Raw genomic sequence first — 22353 nt, 5'->3', positions numbered from 1 at the left:
TTGCTTGGTTTTAAAATCTTTCTTCTCCCAGAGATCTGACAAGTATACTATTCTATGCTCACTTAATTTACTTAAACTTTCCTTCTTTATATTCAAGTCATTCACCCATTCTGAGTTTATCTTGGTATAGGGTGTGAGATGTTGATCTAGACCCAATCTCTTCCATATTGTTTTCCAATTTTCCCTGCATTTTTTGTCAAACAGTGGGTTTTTGTCCCAAAAGCTTTGTTCTTTGGGTTTATCATAGACTGTCTTTTTGAGGTTGCTTACCCCTAGACTATTCCATTCATACTCCCTTTTATCTCTTTGCCAGTACCATATTGTTTTGATGAGTACTGCTTTATAGTACAGTTTAAGATCTGGTATTGCTAGGCCACCTTCCTTCATATTTTTTTTCATTATTTCCCTTGATATTCTTGGTCTTTTATTCTTCCAAATGAACTTTGTTATAGTTTTCTTCTAATTCAGTAAAAAAAGTCTTTTGGTGGTTTGATAGGTATAGCACTAAATAAGTAAACTAATTAGGGTAGGATGGTCATTTTTATCATGTTAGCTCGTCCTACCCACAAGCAATCAATGTTTTTCCAATTGTTTAGATCTAGTTTTAATTGTGTGGAAAGGGTTTTGTAGTTGTGTTTGTATAATTCCTGTGTTTTTCTTGGCAAATAGATTCCTAAGTATTTTATATTGTCTAGGGTTATTTTAAATGGAATGTCTCTCTCTACCTCTTGCTGCTGAGATGTGTTGGAAATATATAGAAATGCTGATGATTTATGTGCATTTATTTTGTATCTTGCAACTTTGCTAAAGTTATTGATTATTTCCACTAGCTTTTTAGTTGATTCTCTAGCATTTTCTAAGCATCTGCAAAGAGTGATAGCTTAGTCTGCTCACTGCCTATATTAATACCTTCAATTTCTTTTTCTTCTCTTATTGCTACTGCTAGTGTTTCTAGTACAATGATAAATAATAGAGGTGACAATGGGCATCCCTGAGTCACTCCTGATCTTATTGGGAAGGCTTCTAATTTATCCCCATTACATATGATGTTTGTTGATAAATTTATAAAATCTAAATAAAATTTAATATCATCAGAAAAAGATTCCATGAGGGTGCAGCTGGGTAGCTCAGTGGATTGAGAGCCTAGAGATGGGTGGTCCTAGGTTCAAATCTGGTCTCAAACACTTCCCAGCTGTGTGACCCTGGGCAAGTCACTTGACCCCCCATTGCCTAGCCCTTAATACTCTTCTACCTTGGAGCCAATACCCAGTATTGACTCCAAGATGGAAGGTAAGGCTTTTAAAAAAATAAAAAAGAAAAAGATTTCATGAGATGGAGATGTTTGAGATACTTCATAATTAATCCCTATAACTCAATATCATCTATATAATCAATTATTTTTATTATCATTATTGCTGTCATATATTCATGCAGGCATGATTTCTTTCCTGGAGATAGCAAGTGCATAATTCACTTCACATTATACATAGTATAAATTACAGGAATTTGTACAGATTAGTGATTCATAAAATCTATGATAATGAAGATCTTATCTGTTATTCTCTTTGGGACTACAATATACATACATTTGTTTATGTGAGTGTATATATATGTATTTGTGTATATCTATCTATGTGCTATTGTAGATGCATACAGAGATTAGAACTTGTTCTATAGAAATTTATTGGATTATCATTACACTAATGAGGATCTTATTTTAATTATGATGGGCTGAACCTCATGGAATAAAACATTTAACCAGTTTTTCAAAAGACTCTTAACTGGTTGTTCCCAGATTTCCATTTTATATTTAACCTCATCTCTAACAGTTCCTCCAGTGATCTCAGATCTTGTTCACATTCTCCCCTCCACTAATTATAGGGAGATTCATACTAATATGAGAAGGGTGGAGAGATATACTGGGAGATATTTCATAGATCTCTTTCCTTGACTTTGTGTAGTTATCAGTTGAACACATGGGCTAATCTTTAGCCATTCTCACTGTCCCTATATAAGTGGCCCATTACTGTTCATCTCATTTACTCTCTAGTTGACATCATATAATATTTTGATTTGCTTTTTAAAATATTTCTTAGTAAATTGACTATTTTGAGTTCTCTTGAAGCAGGCTGAAAGAAGTGAATTTATACATGATTACTCTCAATATATTTTATAGCAAGTTTCAGAAAGCTTAATATATTTTCCCTAATGTTTTTTAAAGAATATGCCATTGTTTATTTTGATATTTGGAAATGCTTGTTCATTATACTTTGAGGAGTTGAATGTTTTGAAGAAATTATGTCATCAGATTTTGAGAATAAAAATATATATTATGTAGAGGGACAATAGAGCCCTTATATAATCCAGATGAAGATCATTTTTTTTCTTTAGTCAGAGTGATGTATAAATACATTTAGTGATTATTCTAGCCTGAATTTTTTGAGATAAAATAAAATAAAAATCTATTTTTATAAAGAATTTCAAAGGTTTTGATTTTGCTCTGTGCTGGTATTCTATTTACATAATGGCTTTTCATTTGCAGAAAGTGTCAGTACAGGTGTACATTGCTTTCCTTAATAGATGTTTTCCTGAAAATATAAACATAATTCAATGCACTGAAGTCCATTAAAAGAATTCATTACTTACCTCAGAGGGGCCAGCTTTAAGGACCACACTAAGGTAGTAGTACTTCCTCCAAGGTCAGTGTCAGAATAATTATTAGCACCACCATAGGACTGACTGCCTGATCACCCTGAAATAGCAGCTACCTTCCAAGGTTACCATGTGTGTGTCATCTTTAGACTATTATGAGAAATTGCCCACTACAAGCACTTCATCCAGATAACAGTCAAATATGTCAAAGGCTGTTAAAGGTTTTGGATGTGTACGTGTGCCAAAACCTAGAAGACCAATAGAACAATTATGAATGCAGAAGGGTGGCCCCTGAGCTCTGCTATCAGTACCCTAATCAGTCAATGCCTCCACAACCTCAAAGGCCAGATTGAAAGTGAGAATTTGCTGAACAATTACATCAGAAACAGTTTTTATAAACATACACAGAAACATCCTAGCCTCAAACTTTAATTTGCCATAGAAGCAATAATACTAAAGAACACTTTTGTAAAAGATTCATTGTGGTTTTTTCCTCCCTGGTGAGAAAAATGAAGAATCGTTTCAGTGCATAGGATGATCATTAGAAATTATTGCATTCTAGCATCCTTTTGCATAATCTTGTAACCTGGTAGTCTTTCTTCATTTTTTCAGACCTTTTCTTTGTTATTGTTTACCCTGTTTCTCCTTCATAATTACCTTTTTATAATTTTTTGTGGTCTGCTCGTATACTCCATGTTTCTTTCCATTGTTCTTCGGGTGATTTTCAACTCCAGTTCTGTAGATATTGTATTTTTCTATGACTCTCAGTCATATATCATTGCTAGTAGCACATTGGTATTAAAAAAGTTTAAAAACATTGTTTCATAGAAAAGTTTAGTCTTTAAAAGAACATTGAATTTTATTGAAAATAATTCAACCTGTTTTCTTCTACCTGCTCAATCCTTGACCCAGACCATTATCTATTTCAACTATACCTTTAAGATATCTCTATGTAATATTATAACATACAGGTATAAATATATTCAAATATATAAAATATACATATACAAAACAGATATAATTAGAGCTAGCATTTATATAGCACTTTAAGGTTTGCAAAGCAAATTAAAATGATTATATTTAAAAAACGACCCTGGAATGAAGGTGGTATTATTATCTTCATTCTACAGATGAGAAAAATGAGAAAAATAAAGGTTAAATGACTTTCCCAAGTTTACAGAGCCAGTAAATGTATATTTTGAATGAAGTTCTTCATGACTCCCACTCTATCACTCTATTCATTGTACTACCTAGTACCTATATACAATTTACTTATTTGTATATGTGTATATGATCATATATACACTCTCTCTTGTGGACTTGCTTTGCAAATTTTACATCCAATTATGTCATAAGCTAGAAAATAGACTTTCTTAAGACATGGTTTTTACTGTGTAGATAATTAGCCCATATTGCTTAATTTATTGTAGATCTTATTTAATAGGCTCTGTAATGTTTTAGAGCTCTGTATAATTAGCATAAGGCCATTTCTAAACAGGAGAATACATAGATTACACCACCATTTCCAGAGAATCCCTCTACAACCTGGATTGCAAATATTTTTTTCAGTTATTTATTTCTCATATATTTATGAGTGTAGAAATGGGAGTTGAATAAATAGCCCATGAAGTTGTTGGGGTTTTTTTCATTTAAATGCCCAATGAAACTGATTTTTGTCAATCTTTTTTTTTATTTAATTCTACAAAGGGAAACTCTGATCCAGTCTTCCATTTAGCCCTTGTTTGCTTTTGTCATCAGGCTTTGTTTACAATAAGAATGATGCAAGGCATGGCAATACGTTTTTTTGTAATCCTTTTACAGTCAAAGGGATCTGACACAAAAAAGATTAAGAACTCCTGATATAACAACTCTTCATATAATAACTCCTCAGGTAAGGACTCCTAACATAAGTTGCAAAGAAAGTACTGCCCTATATTGGTATAGAAAATTTTCTTACTTGGGACTTTGGATACTTCACTATATCAAACAATCTCTATATCTATTCCCTTGTTTTCAAAATACTTGTAACCTTTTGTTTCTTACATTAACTTTTCTTAGTTTATTTATTCTAAAGTAAAACATAGTGCATCATTTGCTAATGCCATTCACAAATTTTGGAAAATAACTAAATTTCTTATCCTTCATGCCACAAATATTTTCATTTTGGTTTAGAATGGTTCTCAAACTTTTAGGACCTTACTGATGAGAAGATAACTGAGTTATAACTTAACCTTTATTCAAAAGTTTTATTTTTTTAACAAGATGTTTTTTTAATTAAAAACCACATCAAGGAAACAATACATTCCATTCCTATTGAATGCACTTTGTAACATGTTATGTTTTTCTGGAAAAATGATAATCTTTAAATTGTGTTGACACATACTATCTTTGAGATGAATGATTTAATTCTATAGAATTTGTTTTATTTTCCATTATTGCTTTTTTTGTTCTCTCCTCTTCAATCCATTCTACACTTAGCTCTAAAAATGATATTCCTAAAGTACAGATCTGACAATGTAACTCCCTTTCTCAATAAACTCCATTTGTTCTCTATTACCTCCAAGATCATTTATTAAACCATCTGTTTGCCTTTTGAAGGTCTTCACAACCTGTCCCGTTTCTTCCCTTCCAATATTCTTACATTTTAATAATTAAAAATTCTGAGTCTGGCTTCTAGGTAAGAAAATCAATTGCTTGAGTAAGCTAGCATTAACTAATAAATTAATTAGACAATGATCTTTCCTCAGGATCAAAGATCAGTAAATCCCATCCCACAGATCCTTATCTAAAAATTTTGGGAGCTCATTATTCACACCTTTTCTTGAATATCCTAAGACATCTCTAGTGACTAGCCAATAAGGTGGTGATCCATCAAAAATTTCAAATCATCCCCATCCCCTGAATGATGACAGATAGTCATGTTTCTAGTTCTACATCCCCAATGTCTAGGGTGGGGATAGAAATTTGTTTCTGCACAGTCATAAGTGTCCCTTACATACAGTTATTCCTTCCACATTATGAGGGTTAGGAGCACTGAGACCCCAGTTCCTGGAAAAACTACTCAAAATGTCTTCACTTTCCCTTTGTTGACATAGAAGTGTGTTTTTTTCTTTTTCTTTGAGTTATATTTGGTCATATACTATATATATACATATATATATATATATAGTCAGTTATCATTCCTATGCAGATAATTCCCAAATTTATATGTCTGGTCCCTCTCTCTTTCCTAATTAGCAATAATTGTCTTTTAGACAACTTAAACTGTTTGACCCTTAGGCATTTTAAGCCTATTATATGCAAAATAGAATTAATTATCTTCCCCCATCCCCAAGACTATTCATTCTTCCAAACTTCTCTGAAACAGGTAGTTGAAAAGACTACTTTCCTTCAAGTTATTCAGATACACATATTCATTATCATCAATTCCTTATTCTCATTTATCTCATCTATCCATTCTTTTTGCCAAATCATTTATATCTTAACAACATTTCTCATTTTGTACGCTTTCCTCTCCTCAAATGACTATTCTGGGTCTGGCCAACTTTTTTCACTTGAACTTTAAATAAGCTTCCCTATTAAAAAACAACATTTTTAACCATTCATTTATTTTTGAATTTTAAATTCCAAATTCTTTCATTCCATTCCACCCTTCCCACACTCCTGAAACAGGAAGCAATATGATAAACATTATACATGTGAGATTATACAAAACCTATTTCTATATTAGTCATATTACAAAAAAAGCAAAAAAAAGTGAAAAAATTATACTTCAATTTGTACTTAAAGGTCATCTCTCAAAGGGGATAATATTTTTTTTTCATCATGAAACCTCTGGGATTGTCTTGGATTGTTTTCTTGATCAGAGTAGTCAAGTCTTTCATGATGAATTTCATTACAACTTTGCTGCTACTTTGCATAATGATCTCCAGGTTCTTATGTCATTTGCCTAAATTCACATATTTCTTGCCATGTTTTTTTTCTGAAGCCATCCCTCTTATTATTTATTTTTTATTAATTAAAATTTTTTCAGTTACATGTAGAAACAACTTTTGACAACCTATAGCTATATATAATATTCTCTTAGCTCTACTCTTTTCACTCTTCATTATCACACATAGTTCTTTCCCAGGTTTTTTTAATTTACCTAATCATCATTTCTTATGACTCAGTAGTATTCCATCCCAATCATATGCCACATTTTGTTTAATCATTCCCCAAATGGTGGGCATCTCTTTAATTTCAGTTATTTGCCACCATAAATAGAGCCACTGTTAATATTTTTAAACATATGCATTCTTTTATTTCTTCCTGATCTCATTGGGAAACAGCAAGGGTATTACTGGGTCTAAGGGTATACACAGTTCTATAACTCTTTGTGTCCTAGCAGGCTTGTCAAAAAGTGACTTCTTTACCCCAAAGCTTGGGTCTTTCAGTTTATTAAACCCCAAGTTGCTATGGACATTGACTACTGTGTGTTGATTACCTAACCTATTCCATTGATCCACTAATATGTTTCTTAGCTGATATCAGATTGTTTTGATGATTATCACTTCATACTGTAATATGAAATCTGGTACTGTTAGGACTACTTTCTTCATAATTTTTTTCATTGATTTTCTTGATATTCTTGACCTTTTGCTCTACAAACCAATTATTATTTTTTCTAGCCCTATGAAATAACTTTTGGGTAGTTTCATAAAAATAACATAGAATAGGCAAATTAATTTTTGGGATTGTCATTTTTTGTTACATTGGTTCAGCCTATCCATGAGCAATGATTTTCCAATAGTTTAAGTGACTTAAAGTGAAGAGTGCTTTGTAATTGTGTTTATACAGTTGCTGGGTTTCTTTTTGTAGTTATACCCCTAAATATTTTATATTGTCTAGAGTTATTTTGAATGGAATTTCTTTTTCTGTCTATTGCTGTTGTAATTAATTATTGACAAATAGAAATGCTGATGATTTATGTGGGCTTTTTTTGTATTCCATGACTTTGCTAAAGTTGTTAATTATTTCTATTAGTTTTTGTTGATTCTCTGCAATTCTCTAGGTATACCATCATAATACTTGCAAAAAGTGATAGCTTTAGACTAATTCCTTTGGTAAAATCGAATGTAATGGGCTCCTGTACCAGCAGCAATGCAATGACACAGGACAGCTCTGAGGGATTTATGGTAAAGATGCTACCCATATTCAGAGGAAGGACTGCAGGAGAGGAAACATATAAGATAAACAACTGCTTGAACGCATGGGTCGGGGTGGACATGATTGGGGATGTGGACTCGAAACTACCACACCAATGCAACTAACAACAATTTGGAAATAGACCCTGAACAAGGACACATGTTACAACCAGTGGAAATGTGCGTCAGCCATGGGTGGGGGGGGGAGGGGGGGAAGGGGAAAGTAGGGGCATAAAGTATGTAAACAGGTTAAAAATGAATATTAATAAATGTTTAATAATTTGAAAAAATTCTTTTTCTTTTTGTATTGCCATAGGCAGCAATTCCACACTTGATTTTGGCCAAAAGTCCTAGAAGTGATCATAGCTAACAATTCCAATATAATATTACATAGTAATGATGATAATGGGCATCCTGGATTTACCCCTAATCTTATTGGAAAGAACTTTAGTTTATCCATATTAAAGATAATGCTTGCTAATGGTTTTAGATAGATGCCCTTTATCATTTTAAGGATATCTCCACTTATTACTATATTTTCTAATATTTTATGCAAAGGGAAGTAAGCAGAACTAGAACAAATTTTATTTAAAAAATATTGTATAATGACCAACTGTGAATAACAGCTGTGTTTGTGTATGTGTATGTGTATATATACACAATATGGAGAGACAGAGACAGAGAGAGACAGAGAAAGAGGGAGAGGGAGAAAAAGAGAGAGAGGGAGAGAGATCTGCTATGTTTCCTTAATTGAGATTTTTAAGGTCCTTGAAAGAAGGGAATGCACCTTATAGTTCTTAATATTCTAAATAGGATTTTCATGTAATAAACAAAATTACATATTTTAAGCAGGAAGAAAATGTAGATATCATCTAATCTGTGTTCACCATTTCCAGATGAGAGAAAGGTTGCTCAAAAATTAAATGACTTATCTAGTTAAGCGTGTAAGGCGCAATTTGAACCTAAAGCCTAGTGATTCCTAGTAAATATACCTCTTTACAACACTAGAAGTTATTGATTATTTTTTGGTATAATGGAATTCATTGGTAATCTGATGAAGTCTAAATCCTTTTTCAGAAAAAATGATTTTAAATGCATAAAATAAAATATATAAGGTTACAATGGCCAAAACATATTAAAATTTTATTAAAACCAAACCAAATTCATGGACCCAAAGTTAAAAATTCATAGACTTAATAGACTAGATTCTGATATCCTATTACCCAAGAAATTTTACCATCATCTTTTTAGAAGGTTGGAGATGAGGAACTTGACACTTTTTTTTCAGGGAAATCTATATTTTCACCCTCATTGTGATAGTCATTTAATAAGCATGGATTCATAAACTACAAATCATATCACCTATAGTTGCCCTATGGTTGTGGTTACATCAGCCAATGCCTTTCTGAGGCACTGGTAAAGAAATCTCTTCTTTAGCTTCCTAGAAGGGAACATGTTTTCCTTTGCCATGTACCCATGACTCAAGGCAACCTTTAATGACCATTGAGCAAAAGGAAGAATAACAACTCACTGCTTCTTCCTCACATATAAGTTTTATTTTTATCACTACTGATTTCTCAGAATCTTCTCACTGAAAAAAATTAGAAAAGGAGTGGATCAAACATAGTAGAATAGGGGGAGACTAATGAAGTCCAATAGCTATCTTTTTATATGTCAGTTATAAAGAGGTGGCTTCTCCTATTTGAATCCATTCTGCAAACAGTTGGAGCCAAAGCCAACCAATTCTGGCAGCATTAGAGAAAACCATGGTCTCATAGCTAGTCAGTAACTCAGGCAGGTTTTGAAACCAGGACCTTCTCACTTCAAGACTGAAGCTCTACTCACTACTGAAGACTGCCCCAGTGTTTCATCAGAAAGGAAAATTAAAACAGAGCTTGTTGGCAAATCAATTCTCTTTCATTGAGAGTGTACTTCATTGAAAATAGCCATCAGGAAATCTTAATGAAGACTGAAGCATATTTTTTTCACATTATTTTTCTTGGATTTGTATGTTTATGTTTTCTTTTGTAACCTGGCTAATATGGGACTGTTTCACTTTGATTTTATGTGTATAAGTGATATATTTCTTGCCTTATGAAGAGGTTGGGGGAGGGATGGAAAGGCAGGAGAGAATGTAGAATTCATTTTTAAAATGAAGGTTCAGTGTTTAACAATGTAATTGGGAAATGATTTTTGAAATAAATAAAACTTTTTTTAAAAAGATGGTCATCAGTAATCAGAGATGACATTTATAAGACACAAGTAGGCAAGAAGTAGCTAAATTCATAATAATAGGTAGGATTTATGTGGTTCTTTAAGTTATATATCACTACCAACTTGCAAATTAAATGCTAATAATAGAATTCTCCCCACCTTCTACAGATGAAGGAACTCAGGTTAACTGACTGATTTGCCCAGAGTTACAGAGCTAGTTTTCTTAAAAAGAATTCAAATTTAATTCTTCTTTACCCCAAGTCTAGGATCCTACATTTGTTGATAGTAAATTTCTTAAAAAGGTCTTGGTAAAGTTGAGATATTCACAATCCACTGCTATGGTGACTACTGGGTTTTCTTCATTAATCTTCTCATCCACTTCTGCATAATATTCTTTGGTTCCCTGCATATCCGAAGTCTTAGCAGTGATTGCCTCCCTATCTGTTGTGGCAGGGATGGAGAGATGAGGCATTTAGTTTATCAGAAAACACCAAGGTGTCTAAACCCACTGAAGTGGACACAGTCAGGGTAGGGGTCAGTAGAGTCTTGGAATTGTTTCTTGTTAGGATATGTTGAATTAGGAGTTTCAGGGTGGAATTGCTGGGCTTCATACTCCCTTTTCTAAAATGTCTAAATAAACCTAACTATATGGCAAGGATTTCTTTTCTAGGACATGTAACAGAAAGCCTATGCTTTTGAAATTAGTTGATAACACATGAAAGTGTTAGTTAACCCAAGTCCCCCACCTGTGATTTGTAACATGTGTGAAATTCAGTCATTCTCAGTGGGGAAATCCAAGCATTAGAAGATATCTGAAAGTTGATCTAGTTTAGTCTCATCTGCACCTGAACAAGACCTAGCTCTACAAAATTTGTCCTTTGCTTTAATCTTTCTGTCAAGGTGAAATCTTTTTTTCTTATTTTGCCTTTCTGTCACACCCACACATTTCTCTAGATCTGCCCGCAGGGATAGACCTGAACAAATATAATTCTTCATTTTTCTGACAGCACTTCTAATGCTTGAACACAGCTATTACTATCATTTTACTTTTGAAAACTACCTTAAGGTTTAGAAGATTGTATTATATACATTATTTCATATGGGTTTCACAACAACTCTACTAAGATACTTGCTGTTGGCATTATTATCCTCATTTTACAAACGGGAAACAGAGCCTCTGAGAAGTTAAATGACTTGTCCATGGTCCTAGAATCATATATTTCCATCTAATAGTGACAAAATGGCCAAAGAGCTCAACCCATTCATTTTAAAGGTGAGTCAATTGAAATATTAAGTCATTACTGAAAGCCACATAAGTTATAATATCACAAAATAATAAATATCCACTAATAAATATTGTCTTCATGTTTAGAATCCTCTCGTTTTTTTCATTCCAGTTCTATGCCTCTGTCATTTAGATAATGCTGTTACCTGCATAGTATTTTTGTAATCTCTTATCTAAACTCCTCAAATCCTTCAGTAGATCCTTGTGAAGCATGATCTCATGGCACATTTACCATCCTGGTTTGGTTGCCCTGCTCTGGGTACTCTACTGCTTCCCCTACTGCTAGAAAAAGCTATCTACTTTTTTGTCTACATTTTTCAACTCTCATCCACTCCTTCATATGCTGTAGCCTGACTTCTGATCAACCCATCACTTGACCGAAACTGCTGTCATGGAAGTCATTTGCTAATCGTCTTGATCTCAGCCCTTATTCCTCTTGACATTTCTGCATTGTTTAACACTGTTGATTAAGGCCATAGTAGGTATTCTTTCTTATTTATGCTTTTGTAACAAAGGTTTATCAAGATTTTTCTTCCTACCTGTTCAACAAACATTTTTCTCCTATTTCTTTTGAAAGTCCTTTTTTCTGACTCACTATCTACATAACCAAAGGCTCTGTCATGGGCCATCAACTTATTAGCTTGCAAGAATTTAACTACCATCTCTTTGTAAATTCTTTCCACATCACTACATATCAGACCTCATCTCTTTCTTAAATTCATCACAACTGCCTGTTTGAAAGCAAACAGTAGCAAAATAGCAATGAAAGAATAGTAAGTTTAGATTAAGAGGATATGGATTCAAATCTTGCCTTGTCTCTTATTACCTGTATGGCCTTTGTCAAGTCAAACCTTCCTGGGCCTCAGTTTCCTCATCTACAAAATGAAGTGGTCAAATTAGGGAGCTTCTAAGGTATTTTCCAAATCTAATTCTCTTATAGTTTGATCTTTTGCTCTGAAGACATCTCAAATTTTCACTTGCCCTAAACATGAATTCATTACTTATCTCTTTCAATCCACTTCATTACACTCATTACATTGAAATTTGTCCCAAATTCATTACTCTTATATTTCATTCTCACCCCATATTATGTCAATTGCTTTGGAAAATCCAAGATGACTCCAGGCACTCTAAAATATATACATATGTGCTAATTTATGAAATTCTTTTCTCCCCAAAGGAAAAAATTATAGGAAAAATGTGCAAACTGCTTTTATATGATAGTGCCAAGAAAAGAGGTTGTTTTTCTCTTTTCATCATTATGAATCTTTTCAACTATGAGCTCCATAATGGCCCCGTCCTATAGAATAGTGCATTGCATACAATATGTGCTTAACACAACCTCATTACATTTCATTACATTCATCTACTACATTTTGTTGAGGATTCCCCTAAAAGATAGGCATATGTGTATATCTATAATTATTTATTTTATCCCTTATAAAAAGACTTTGCAGCGATTTTATAGTTTAAAGTTATATAGCACTATATGAAACTGTTTGCATTATTGTGGAAACTATAATTAAAATACATTCTATAATGATCTCCTATAATAGATCATCTTATGATAATTTCCTAAGATATCGATATTTATATGAACTACTAATATTCTAACATTTCTTAAAGTTTCCAAAGAAAAGATTAAAGAAGTATATAGCATGTCTTTCACTTGGAGCAATCATACTGGCCAGGGAATATTTCAATATTTTTTTTCTCCCTTGAGGACTCCAGTTGAAATGGTGATATGGAGGGTGAGCCCTAAGCAATCTGAACCAAAGAAAATTTATCAGCCCTTTTCTTTCTTACTGGGAGCCAAGAAAAAGGTCTGCAATAAGTATGGTTTCTCTGCCTTCTCATCTCAGAAACCCTAGGGTAGATAGGTGGTGATGTTGATATTGATGCTATGAGCTGTGAGATTCTGGAATTACTAACCAAATTTTCTCATTATCCACATCTGTAAAATTAGGATAAAACTTGTGATTCTTGCTTCACACGATTCTTGGAATGATTAAATGAGATGATGGACATAAGTCAGTTTGCAAATCATAAAGTATTATAGAAATATAAGCTCTTAATTTTTTCTTAAGGTATATGATGTTACTATGTCTACCCCCAGCTGTTTCCTTTTTGTAAAGAACTTCTGTCTCCAGATAAATGACAGTATGAAGCTCAGTTTTTAAAATATAACTTCTTAAAACTATCAGATCATGTCACAACAAAATCAAATCAGACAAATCAAATATACAACAGACTTTGATTCAAATCATGCAAATATGGGGATTTGTTTACTATTACAGCACAATTTTGCTGCTGAAAGCTACATATTTGTTTGAAAAAGTTAGCTGTATTTATCCATTACATTTGAAAATGTCTCATGAATTGGTTTATCCAGTATATGAATGGCGTGCTTTACCTGGAGAAAAAAATTGTAATTGTTTCAAATGTTTTTGAAAAGAGTTGATATCCCAGATTTAGAGACAACTAATATGAATATGAGACCAAAAATCATTGTCTTGGACATATGATATATGATCCAAGATAACATAAATAGATATTGTGCCACAATATGAAAAAAACTGATGTCAAAATCTTTCAAAACTGTTCAACAATCATGTGAAAGAATGTAAAAAATACCTTTTTTTAAAGGATAAATCTAAATCAAAACAACCTTGAAGTTTCAATTCTCATAGAGTAAATTGGTAAAGAAGGAAAAAAATGGCAAAAGTTCTTTTTGAGGGGCTGGACAAAGGCAGACTAATGCATTGTTGGTAATTCTGTGAGTTGCTCATATTATTCTAGAAAACCACTTGGAATCAGGCCGGGTAATTAAAATGTCCATTATCCTTTTATTTAGAAATTCCACCTTTAAGAATATATCTGAAAGATTTGAAAAAAATTAAATGTCCTGGATACACTAAATTCATTTATCAACAATTTTCTAGTAGCAAAAAGTTGTATATCCATTAACTATAGAGATACTAAACAAAATGTGATATATAAATATAATAGAATATTTTAGTGCTATAAGAAATGTCATCACTTGACACTGATGAAGAAAATGGTGCATGATTGAAGTAATGATTTTGATAAAGAGAACTCAGTCAAAAACTTATTTAAAACAGTATCAAAGTGAAACAAGAGGAATCAATAAAGCAGTATATATGATGATTGCAATGCTGTAAATGGAAAGCACAGCAACATATAAATTATAAAAAAACTGAATTGTTTTTGGACAGCTAGAGATCAAGAAATGAACAACATATTGAAATCAATTTGGTCTAACCTAAATAAAGAGTCAAAATATATGCTATAATAAAATCAGAGAGAAGCCTATCTTGCTTAGAGACCAATTCTATGTTTTCCATAAAACAAATCTTAGTTGTACTTGGAGTAGAATCTTGTTTCAGGTTATAAAGTAACACTCCCATATTGAGACTGAGGAGACCTAGGGTTAGTTCAAATCTTTAACAGTCTAGGCATGCTATAGCCTCTGTATACTCTAGTTCAGTAGTCTACAAAATATAAAGTCATCCTATCCATAATAATCTTATTTTTATCTAGTAAGTACAGGGGTGTGGGGCAGAGTTTCTCAGTGACACCTAAATAGCTATTTCTGTGGGTGCACAGTTTGGAGTACAGTTATAGTGGCCATGTGAAGGCATGCTAGGTTCAGAAGGGGGAAGGCTGAGACCTTGCATAGGAGTGGGAAGAGAATTCAGTGGGAGATTTTTGAGCTATAATGGGTGAATGGTAAATGTAATTTTCTTACAGAAAAACTCCATGATAACAGACCACAGGGAACATAAAATGGAACCCATTTTAGCACCTTAAATTATAGGAACATGGATTTATGACTGATAGAAATCCTAGAAGCTGTGTAACTGAATTCCTATTTTACAGATGAGGAAACTGACTACCAGAGAATTAAGCAACTCCAATTGCCTTCTTCTAGTTGGTCAGTCTCATTGTACTGTTTCAGATCATGTCATAATGATCCTTACTTTGGAGACTCCTACCTTTTCCTCCATATGTAAAAAGGAATGACATAATCCTCATCCTTACCTTCCGGGCAAGGTTGCTGTTAGACTAAGATGCCAATAAGTGCAAAAGGACTTTGAAAAGTTAAATGGTACAAATGTTAAACACTGGTATAATCAATTGTTGGAAATGTTTGAAACTCACATGTTCATAGATTCCTCTTATTTTATTTAGTGGTTCTGTAGAGCCTGAATCTTCTCTAAAATAGATTTGTGAGAATTGGTAAATTTGGTTAGAATATTTTACTGGATGTAATCATTTTGAAAGATTTATAGAATTTTTGCCCCTGAGGGGGAACTGATCTCCCTGAAATGTGTTTATTAGCTTTTTTCAAATGATAGCCCTGAGCATGAATCTACTAAAGCACAGTACTTGTACTAGATGTCAGAAAGGGTTATTTTTATTTTTAATATCTAAGGTTGGCTACAATCTGATTTCTTTTAGGCCAGGCTAATTTCTTTCAAAGCCAGGGCCCCGGGGTCCATGCTGACTTGCTTGAGGGAAGTAAAGTACAGAAAAATAAAGGAAGCTGAATTTATCAATCATTTGAGAATTAAAGAGCAGAATATTTTTTTCCTTTTATTCAGATTGAAATTCAAGAATTTTAGTTTGTAGAGTAGTAAATTCTCATCAAACTAGATTAAAAAAACCTGTGTACTGTGGTAGCTTACCAATTATTTTTTAATCTTCTCAGCATGTCTTCCCATGACATACAAAAAATAAATGCAACTATCTTCATTACTCATAATTTTAAAAAATCTTAATAATAAATGAATAAATAAATCTGTTTTGCCATGTTGAACTTTGAGGAAAGGAAAATATTTTTCCTCTAGAGAAACATACTTAGTAAATACGTCCTTTTTAATAGTTCTTGATTCTTTGAAAAGAGGCTCTAAAGTTTTCACACTTTTACATATTTTATATTTAATCACTAAGGAAAGATGATCTTTCACCTTTAGCTGCTAGTTTTTTCCCCCCAATTATATACATTATGATGTTCTTTAGTTAATGTCCAACTGAATTAAATTATCACTGCTGAAAAAAGAAATCTTTATATGCTCTTTTGCTAAAAGTAAATATAGTCCTTAATATAAATGTATTAGATATAATTAGTTGAGGATTAAAACTTCTCTGGAGTGATATAAAAATAATCTTTTTCTTTTATATTGTGTTTTTAAAAAATAAAATGCATAATAATGGAAGAACTTTGAAAAAAGAAATGAGAAATTTTCATGACTAAAGGTAAAATAAGTATGATATTATATAACATATAAGGGAAAATTGATGTAGAACAGTGGTTTACAATAATTGTTGGCATATTCCCTAAGTGTCGTATCTGGGGTTTTTCCTAGTATCAATCATTTAAAGCAATTTAGGTAATCACATTCTGGCACACCTTTCTCCAATTTTATTTACACCACTTGCCTACCTCATTGTAATGCAGTACCTTTCTGACTTGGTACAGTAGATGCACTCTGTAATATCTATTATGGCATGGTCAAAGGATAATTTATTGTCAAATAGAAAAATAGGTCAACTCTAATGTCACTTGATGATCAACCCCCAAAGTTTAATAAAACATCTCGCCAGTATGCATTCCAGGGCAGTGGTTGGTATTTTATTAGGACTACCTGGCTAGAGCAGCAGTGTAATTACTGAGCTGTCAGAGTGATAAGTGGGACTAATGGCAGCCTGATGCACTTGAGTCTGCTGAGCGCTTAGAGGATTGCAAGATGGTATTATTATAAGAGTCTGCCTCTTCTGGCATATTCATGGCACCAAAGGAAAAAAAAAAGAATGCTACAATGCAGGTTTGCATGGCCCTGCCTCATTAACATCTGACATTTCCAACAGCTGTTATTTGTGAACCAGCTCTATAATAAAAAGAGAATTATTTGGTAAAGGTGCCTAACAACTACAGCTAGGAATCCTTGTATTGTCAGTCCTGCCAAGTGGATCCTTCAATTGATGTTGAATTTAAGATTGCTCTATATGAAGAATAGAATTGTACTATGTATTAATTTGTCTCATCTGCATTGGCCCATTATACAACTTCATTTCCAAAATTGCCACTTTGCTTCTTGAAAAGAACAGAATAAGAAATTTGTGAATACGTCAGATAGAATGAGTTCACAAAGGAAATTTCGCAATTTCCTATAGGGTATAAAATTCTTACAAAGTGGCAGACATTTGTAAAACTCTGCAAAAATGGCTTTGAAGTAAATAGGGAAACACTTGAGTGTAACTAGGACATTAATCACTCTAACTTTTCAGCTGATGCCTGATTTTCCTTTAGCACATGGATAGGAGAAATTCCTTTCACACAAATTTTAATGTCCCATCTTTATCCAGATTATAGCTACTATAAAATATGGTGCACTGGGTATTATTTCAGTGGGGAACCTCAGATAGTCAAAATCATTTTCTTGTCTCAATGTATGCTGTAGGATTGACTTTAGTAAAACTCTTTTTAAAGTCAGTTTTATATGTATATATGTATATGTGTATATATGTGTGTATATATATATCTATATGTATATATAATATGCATATTTGCAAAGGACTATAGCTATGCTCATGTATGACTTCAACAATAATAGATGCAAATTAAACAATTGCATTTAGAGAAATGATGGGGGAGGTTTATAACTACATTTCAACAAGGACAATTGATTATGAAAAGCCTTTGGTTTTCATTGTATAAAATTTAATTTTGAGAGAAGGCTAGGGGCACTAACCAGAGTAGAGAGATCAGATTTAAAAATAAGATATTAATTAGATATGAAAAACTTGATTCACACAGTAGACCAAAAGAGCCTCATCACAAAAAAAAGCTAAGAAATGATATTTTCCTGAGTCCTTATGCAGAAGATCGACTAGTCACCTTTACTGAAGAAGGCTTACAATTCAGAGTCCAATTGTGGAAGAATCCTTATCTTGTATTTGATGAAGTAGTGACATTTCTTCTTAGGATACACCCTATCATTTTAAAGATACCCAAAAGTAATCATTATAAAATAACCACATGATGTGCGATACAATGCTGAAAGATAAAGATAGTTGACAGAGTTAGAAGTTATGAATTCACAGATGGGAGAAAATACTCTTGTAAAAGTGAATATTATTATCAACACCACTGGCTTTATCAAAATTAACTGTTTAAGTTTCTAACCACTACTTGAAAAACAAGTGAGAATGAAAGAAAAATTCTTAAATGAGGGGCCCGTCATAAACTGCTGTGTTCCACCTTTGTGTAATTAATTAGAAGAATGCTAGAAAAGGGAATGATAATTATTTATGGTATGTATATAGATAGACAGCTGTGCATAAGGATGCTAATAGGTATCTTTCATTGCTACAAAACATTTCCCCAGAGTATGTATATATTGACTCATACATTTAATTTGAAAGGGTGAAGGTAAATATAAAAAAAAAAGTAAATCTGACCTTGTCACTTTTGTATTGCAAAAGATTTTGTTTTTGCCACTACCTGTCTCCTTAACTTAATTACTTTGTTCCCTAGGTGCCTGAAATGTGCCGATGCCCCCTGTCAGAAGAGCTGTCCAACTAATCTAGACATCAAATCATTCATCACCAGTATCGCGAACAAGGTAGAATCAGATGTACCCAGCAAATGAAAGTTGATAATAGCTTTTGATGAACTCTTATTAAAATGTAGTATTTCCCTTATTCAAAAGCAGCAAAATAAAATTTCAATATGTATTTGAAAAATGAGGATTGATTTAAGTAGGCTCAAAGTAGTAAATAGTTTTCTTATTTAAATTCAGTTAAATTGGTTCAGCACTGTGTGTGTGTGTACCAGTGTTAAAATATTAATATGATACATTATAGCAATACTTAAAAATGAAAATCTTTTGGGGAATGAAAAGAAGAAAAGTAACTTAACTTCTATCTAACTTGCTATGAGGACCAGGTGAGATAATATTTGTAAAATAGCACATACCAGGTGTTATTAAATTAATAAATTTTTATCCTTTTCTCTCTTTTTAGAAATGAGTGTTAGTTTTAAGCTCCTATATAGTGTATCATCTCTATTATTCACTCTACCAGTGATGGATTTATTTTTTTGAGTAATGAATTCTGTTTTTATTTTCCTTCACTACCATGGAAGAGTCCTTGGCTATGACTTATCTTTTCATAACAGATAAAAAAGCAGAAGAGTTACTTCCCATTTGTAGAAATTTTAATTACCAATAAAGATCTGTTATATTTTCTTTTAGTAGATGAATATTAAAACCTTTGTGAAATGTAAATAATTTAAAACACATCAGAAGAAAAGTTTAATCAGTCAACAAACATTTATTAAGCACTTACTAAGTGCCAGTCACTGTGCTAAGAATAAAAGATAAAAATGGTGGATCTATTTCATTTTAAGATATTAAGATAAACATTTATAAATGGCTGTTGTAAGTGTCACTTGGAAGGCATATTCTGTATAGTTCATCAAATTAATTATCACTATGTAAGAAAGTAGATAAATTGGCTAGCGACCAAAAAAGGCAAATTTACTTTTTTAAGTTGTGAAATTGTCAAAAACATTTGGAGAAAAATGTCAGAGGTTAAATTCAGTGTTTTACCTGAAAATGTAAACATTGTTATGCCCTTTACAAGTTGAGGAGAAGCTACTTTGCAGTTGTCAAATAATAATGAAAAGTGTGTCTTCTATCTCATATTTCAATGAAAATAGATGAAAAAAGAAACAAGATTGATGCTTAAATTACTATTCAATTTAATATTAAACAGTATATTAGTTATGCTCAAGAACTAAAATACTTTAAGGAATAGTATATTACAATATAGTGATCATTGGTTCTGGGTTCAAAGGATCTGGGCTCAAAGACTGTGTATAACACTATTTCAGTTTCCTCATCTATTAAATGAAGATAGTAAACTAAGGGTACCTCCTGTTATCTTTTCTAATTCTTCATTTATTATTCTCTTCATGTAAGGATTTCACAAGAAACAGAAATGGAGAAATGATCACTGAAATTTTTGAAATGTCCAAATATATTCAGTCTCTTTTCTGTTTTAGGATAACTAAAAAAATTCATTAATCTTGTCCACATTTTCTCAATATCTAGGTTGTGACACTATACTTGGTTATTCATTTAAACAGGTTTCCTTATAAATACAGGACATTTAGAGATGGACATATTGCAAATATATTCTTTTGTTAGGTATTTAAGGGAATCTATTGAAAGTAGTATGTTTTGTTGAAAAACCACTGTAGCAATCATAAAAGGTCAGGGATTCTTGTTCTTGAAAGCCTGCGGCTTTTTAGATATTTACAGGCTGTGTACAATGTAGGCTGTTCCATATTGCTCTGCCAGTGGACCTCAACTCAGGAGGGGGGTTCTTTCTAGGTTGAGAGGGTAATTGAATCGCCAGGCTCAATGAGCCTTGGGCCTCTTTGAGAAAAGGATGTCACTTGAGCTGTATTGTGTTAGGCTCCTGTGATTCGGGAGAGTTTAGACCAATACTTCCATTCTTTCTTTTCTTACAAACTGGATTACAGCTCTAGTTTCCAAAGGTACAATCTATTCCTTTGTATCTCCTCAGTCAGTTTTTCTCTGTTTTGCTCAGACTGGCTGTTGTTTGCAATTGTATCTCCCAATTGGAAATACAAGTTTAGATTCATCAAACTGTGAATACTAGGTCATGTTTCTGTTTTTTTTTTCCTTCTTTAAAAATACCCTACTTTAAATGAGAACTCATATAGCTTGTCCATAAATAGGAGAAAACACTTTTTAAAAAGAAACTCTTTAATATTACTTTGTTATTTTAAAAGTAAAATTATTGTTTTGAAAATAGTTATTTTTGAAATCTTGAATCATTTCACTCAAATGTAGGACTTATGAATTACAAATCAATATTTCTGATACACACATATATATATAGACTATGAATATTGTTTTCTATGTCAGCATACAAATTGATTATATTCATGTGTATTTTTCTATAAAATGAGAAAAATATGATCGGTTAAGGGAGGCTACATTAGATCATTTAATCAAACCTTTTAGCCAGATTCAGAACTGGAATGTAAGCTAAATTCTAATACCAAATAATTGGATGATTTGGGGCAAATTTCTTTACTTACCTGGCCCTTAGCTTCTTTAGTTTTGAGTGAGAAATTTTCTTGGGAACTATGCATGTTTTTGCCAAGAGCAATGGAAACTTAATGATCATCATATAGTCAATCAGAATATATGTTACTCACTAAGTGCCAGGCCATTTTCAAATCCAGGAAGAACTGATATATTATTCTTGTTGTATAATATAGGATTTTAGCACTGCCAGTTGGTATCTGCCAAGTGTCTCATGCCCTCCTCATCATTACACTTGTTAACTCTTGTGGAAAAATTGAGATCAATGGATAGAGACTGCAAGAAAGAAATCTGATTCAATGTAAGGAAAAACTGATTAAAATTATAGATATCAATAAATGAAATTGGTTACTTTCACAGATACATGCATATATATTACATCATATAAGCATATTAAAACCCACAGCTAGGAGGGTTTTTCTCACTAAGAGACCCAGGTCTAGACTCATGGAGACTTGTTTCAGTCTTGAAGCAATCTGACTTCTAAGACAATTCTTCTTGAATTCTGTGACTTATTATGACTCCATCCTGGTGCCCTGGTGGGGGGATTTTAAAAAATAGTCTTTAGAGCTTAGGTTTGATTCATGACTAGAGCTTCCCCAAAAGGAATTAACAAAGTTCCTTAAAATAAAAATTATTAAAGACAAGCTTAGGGGCAGCTAGGAGGCACAATTTATTGAGAGTCAGGCCTGAAAACAGGAGTTCCTGACTTAAATTTTGACTTCAGACACTTCCTAGGTGTGTGACCATGAGCAAATCACTTAACCCTAGTTGTTCTAAGTTATGACAGAGAGAGAGAGAGAGAGAGAGAGAGAGAGAGAGAGAGAGACAGAGAGAGAGAGAGAGAGAG

The 22353-nt window shown here is 32.6% G+C and overlaps 1 protein-coding gene across 1 annotated transcript in view; it reads left to right on the top strand.

The window, feature by feature from the left end:
- DPYD (dihydropyrimidine dehydrogenase) overlaps positions 1-22353 on the top strand; it is a 974103-nt gene that overhangs the window by 196641 nt on the left and 755109 nt on the right. Inside the window, exon 4 of the mRNA XM_044672105.1 lies at positions 18899-18986. Coding sequence (XP_044528040.1) covers positions 18899-18986 — 88 coding nt within the window. The remainder of the gene's footprint in view (positions 1-18898; positions 18987-22353) is intronic.

This window comes from Gracilinanus agilis, chromosome 4 (assembly GCF_016433145.1).
Source record: "Gracilinanus agilis isolate LMUSP501 chromosome 4, AgileGrace, whole genome shotgun sequence".
In the NCBI taxonomy this organism is placed as follows: Eukaryota; Metazoa; Chordata; class Mammalia; order Didelphimorphia; family Didelphidae; genus Gracilinanus; species Gracilinanus agilis.
Note: the sequence above shows the minus strand (reverse complement) of the source record. Positions and strands in the feature narration are given on the sequence as shown.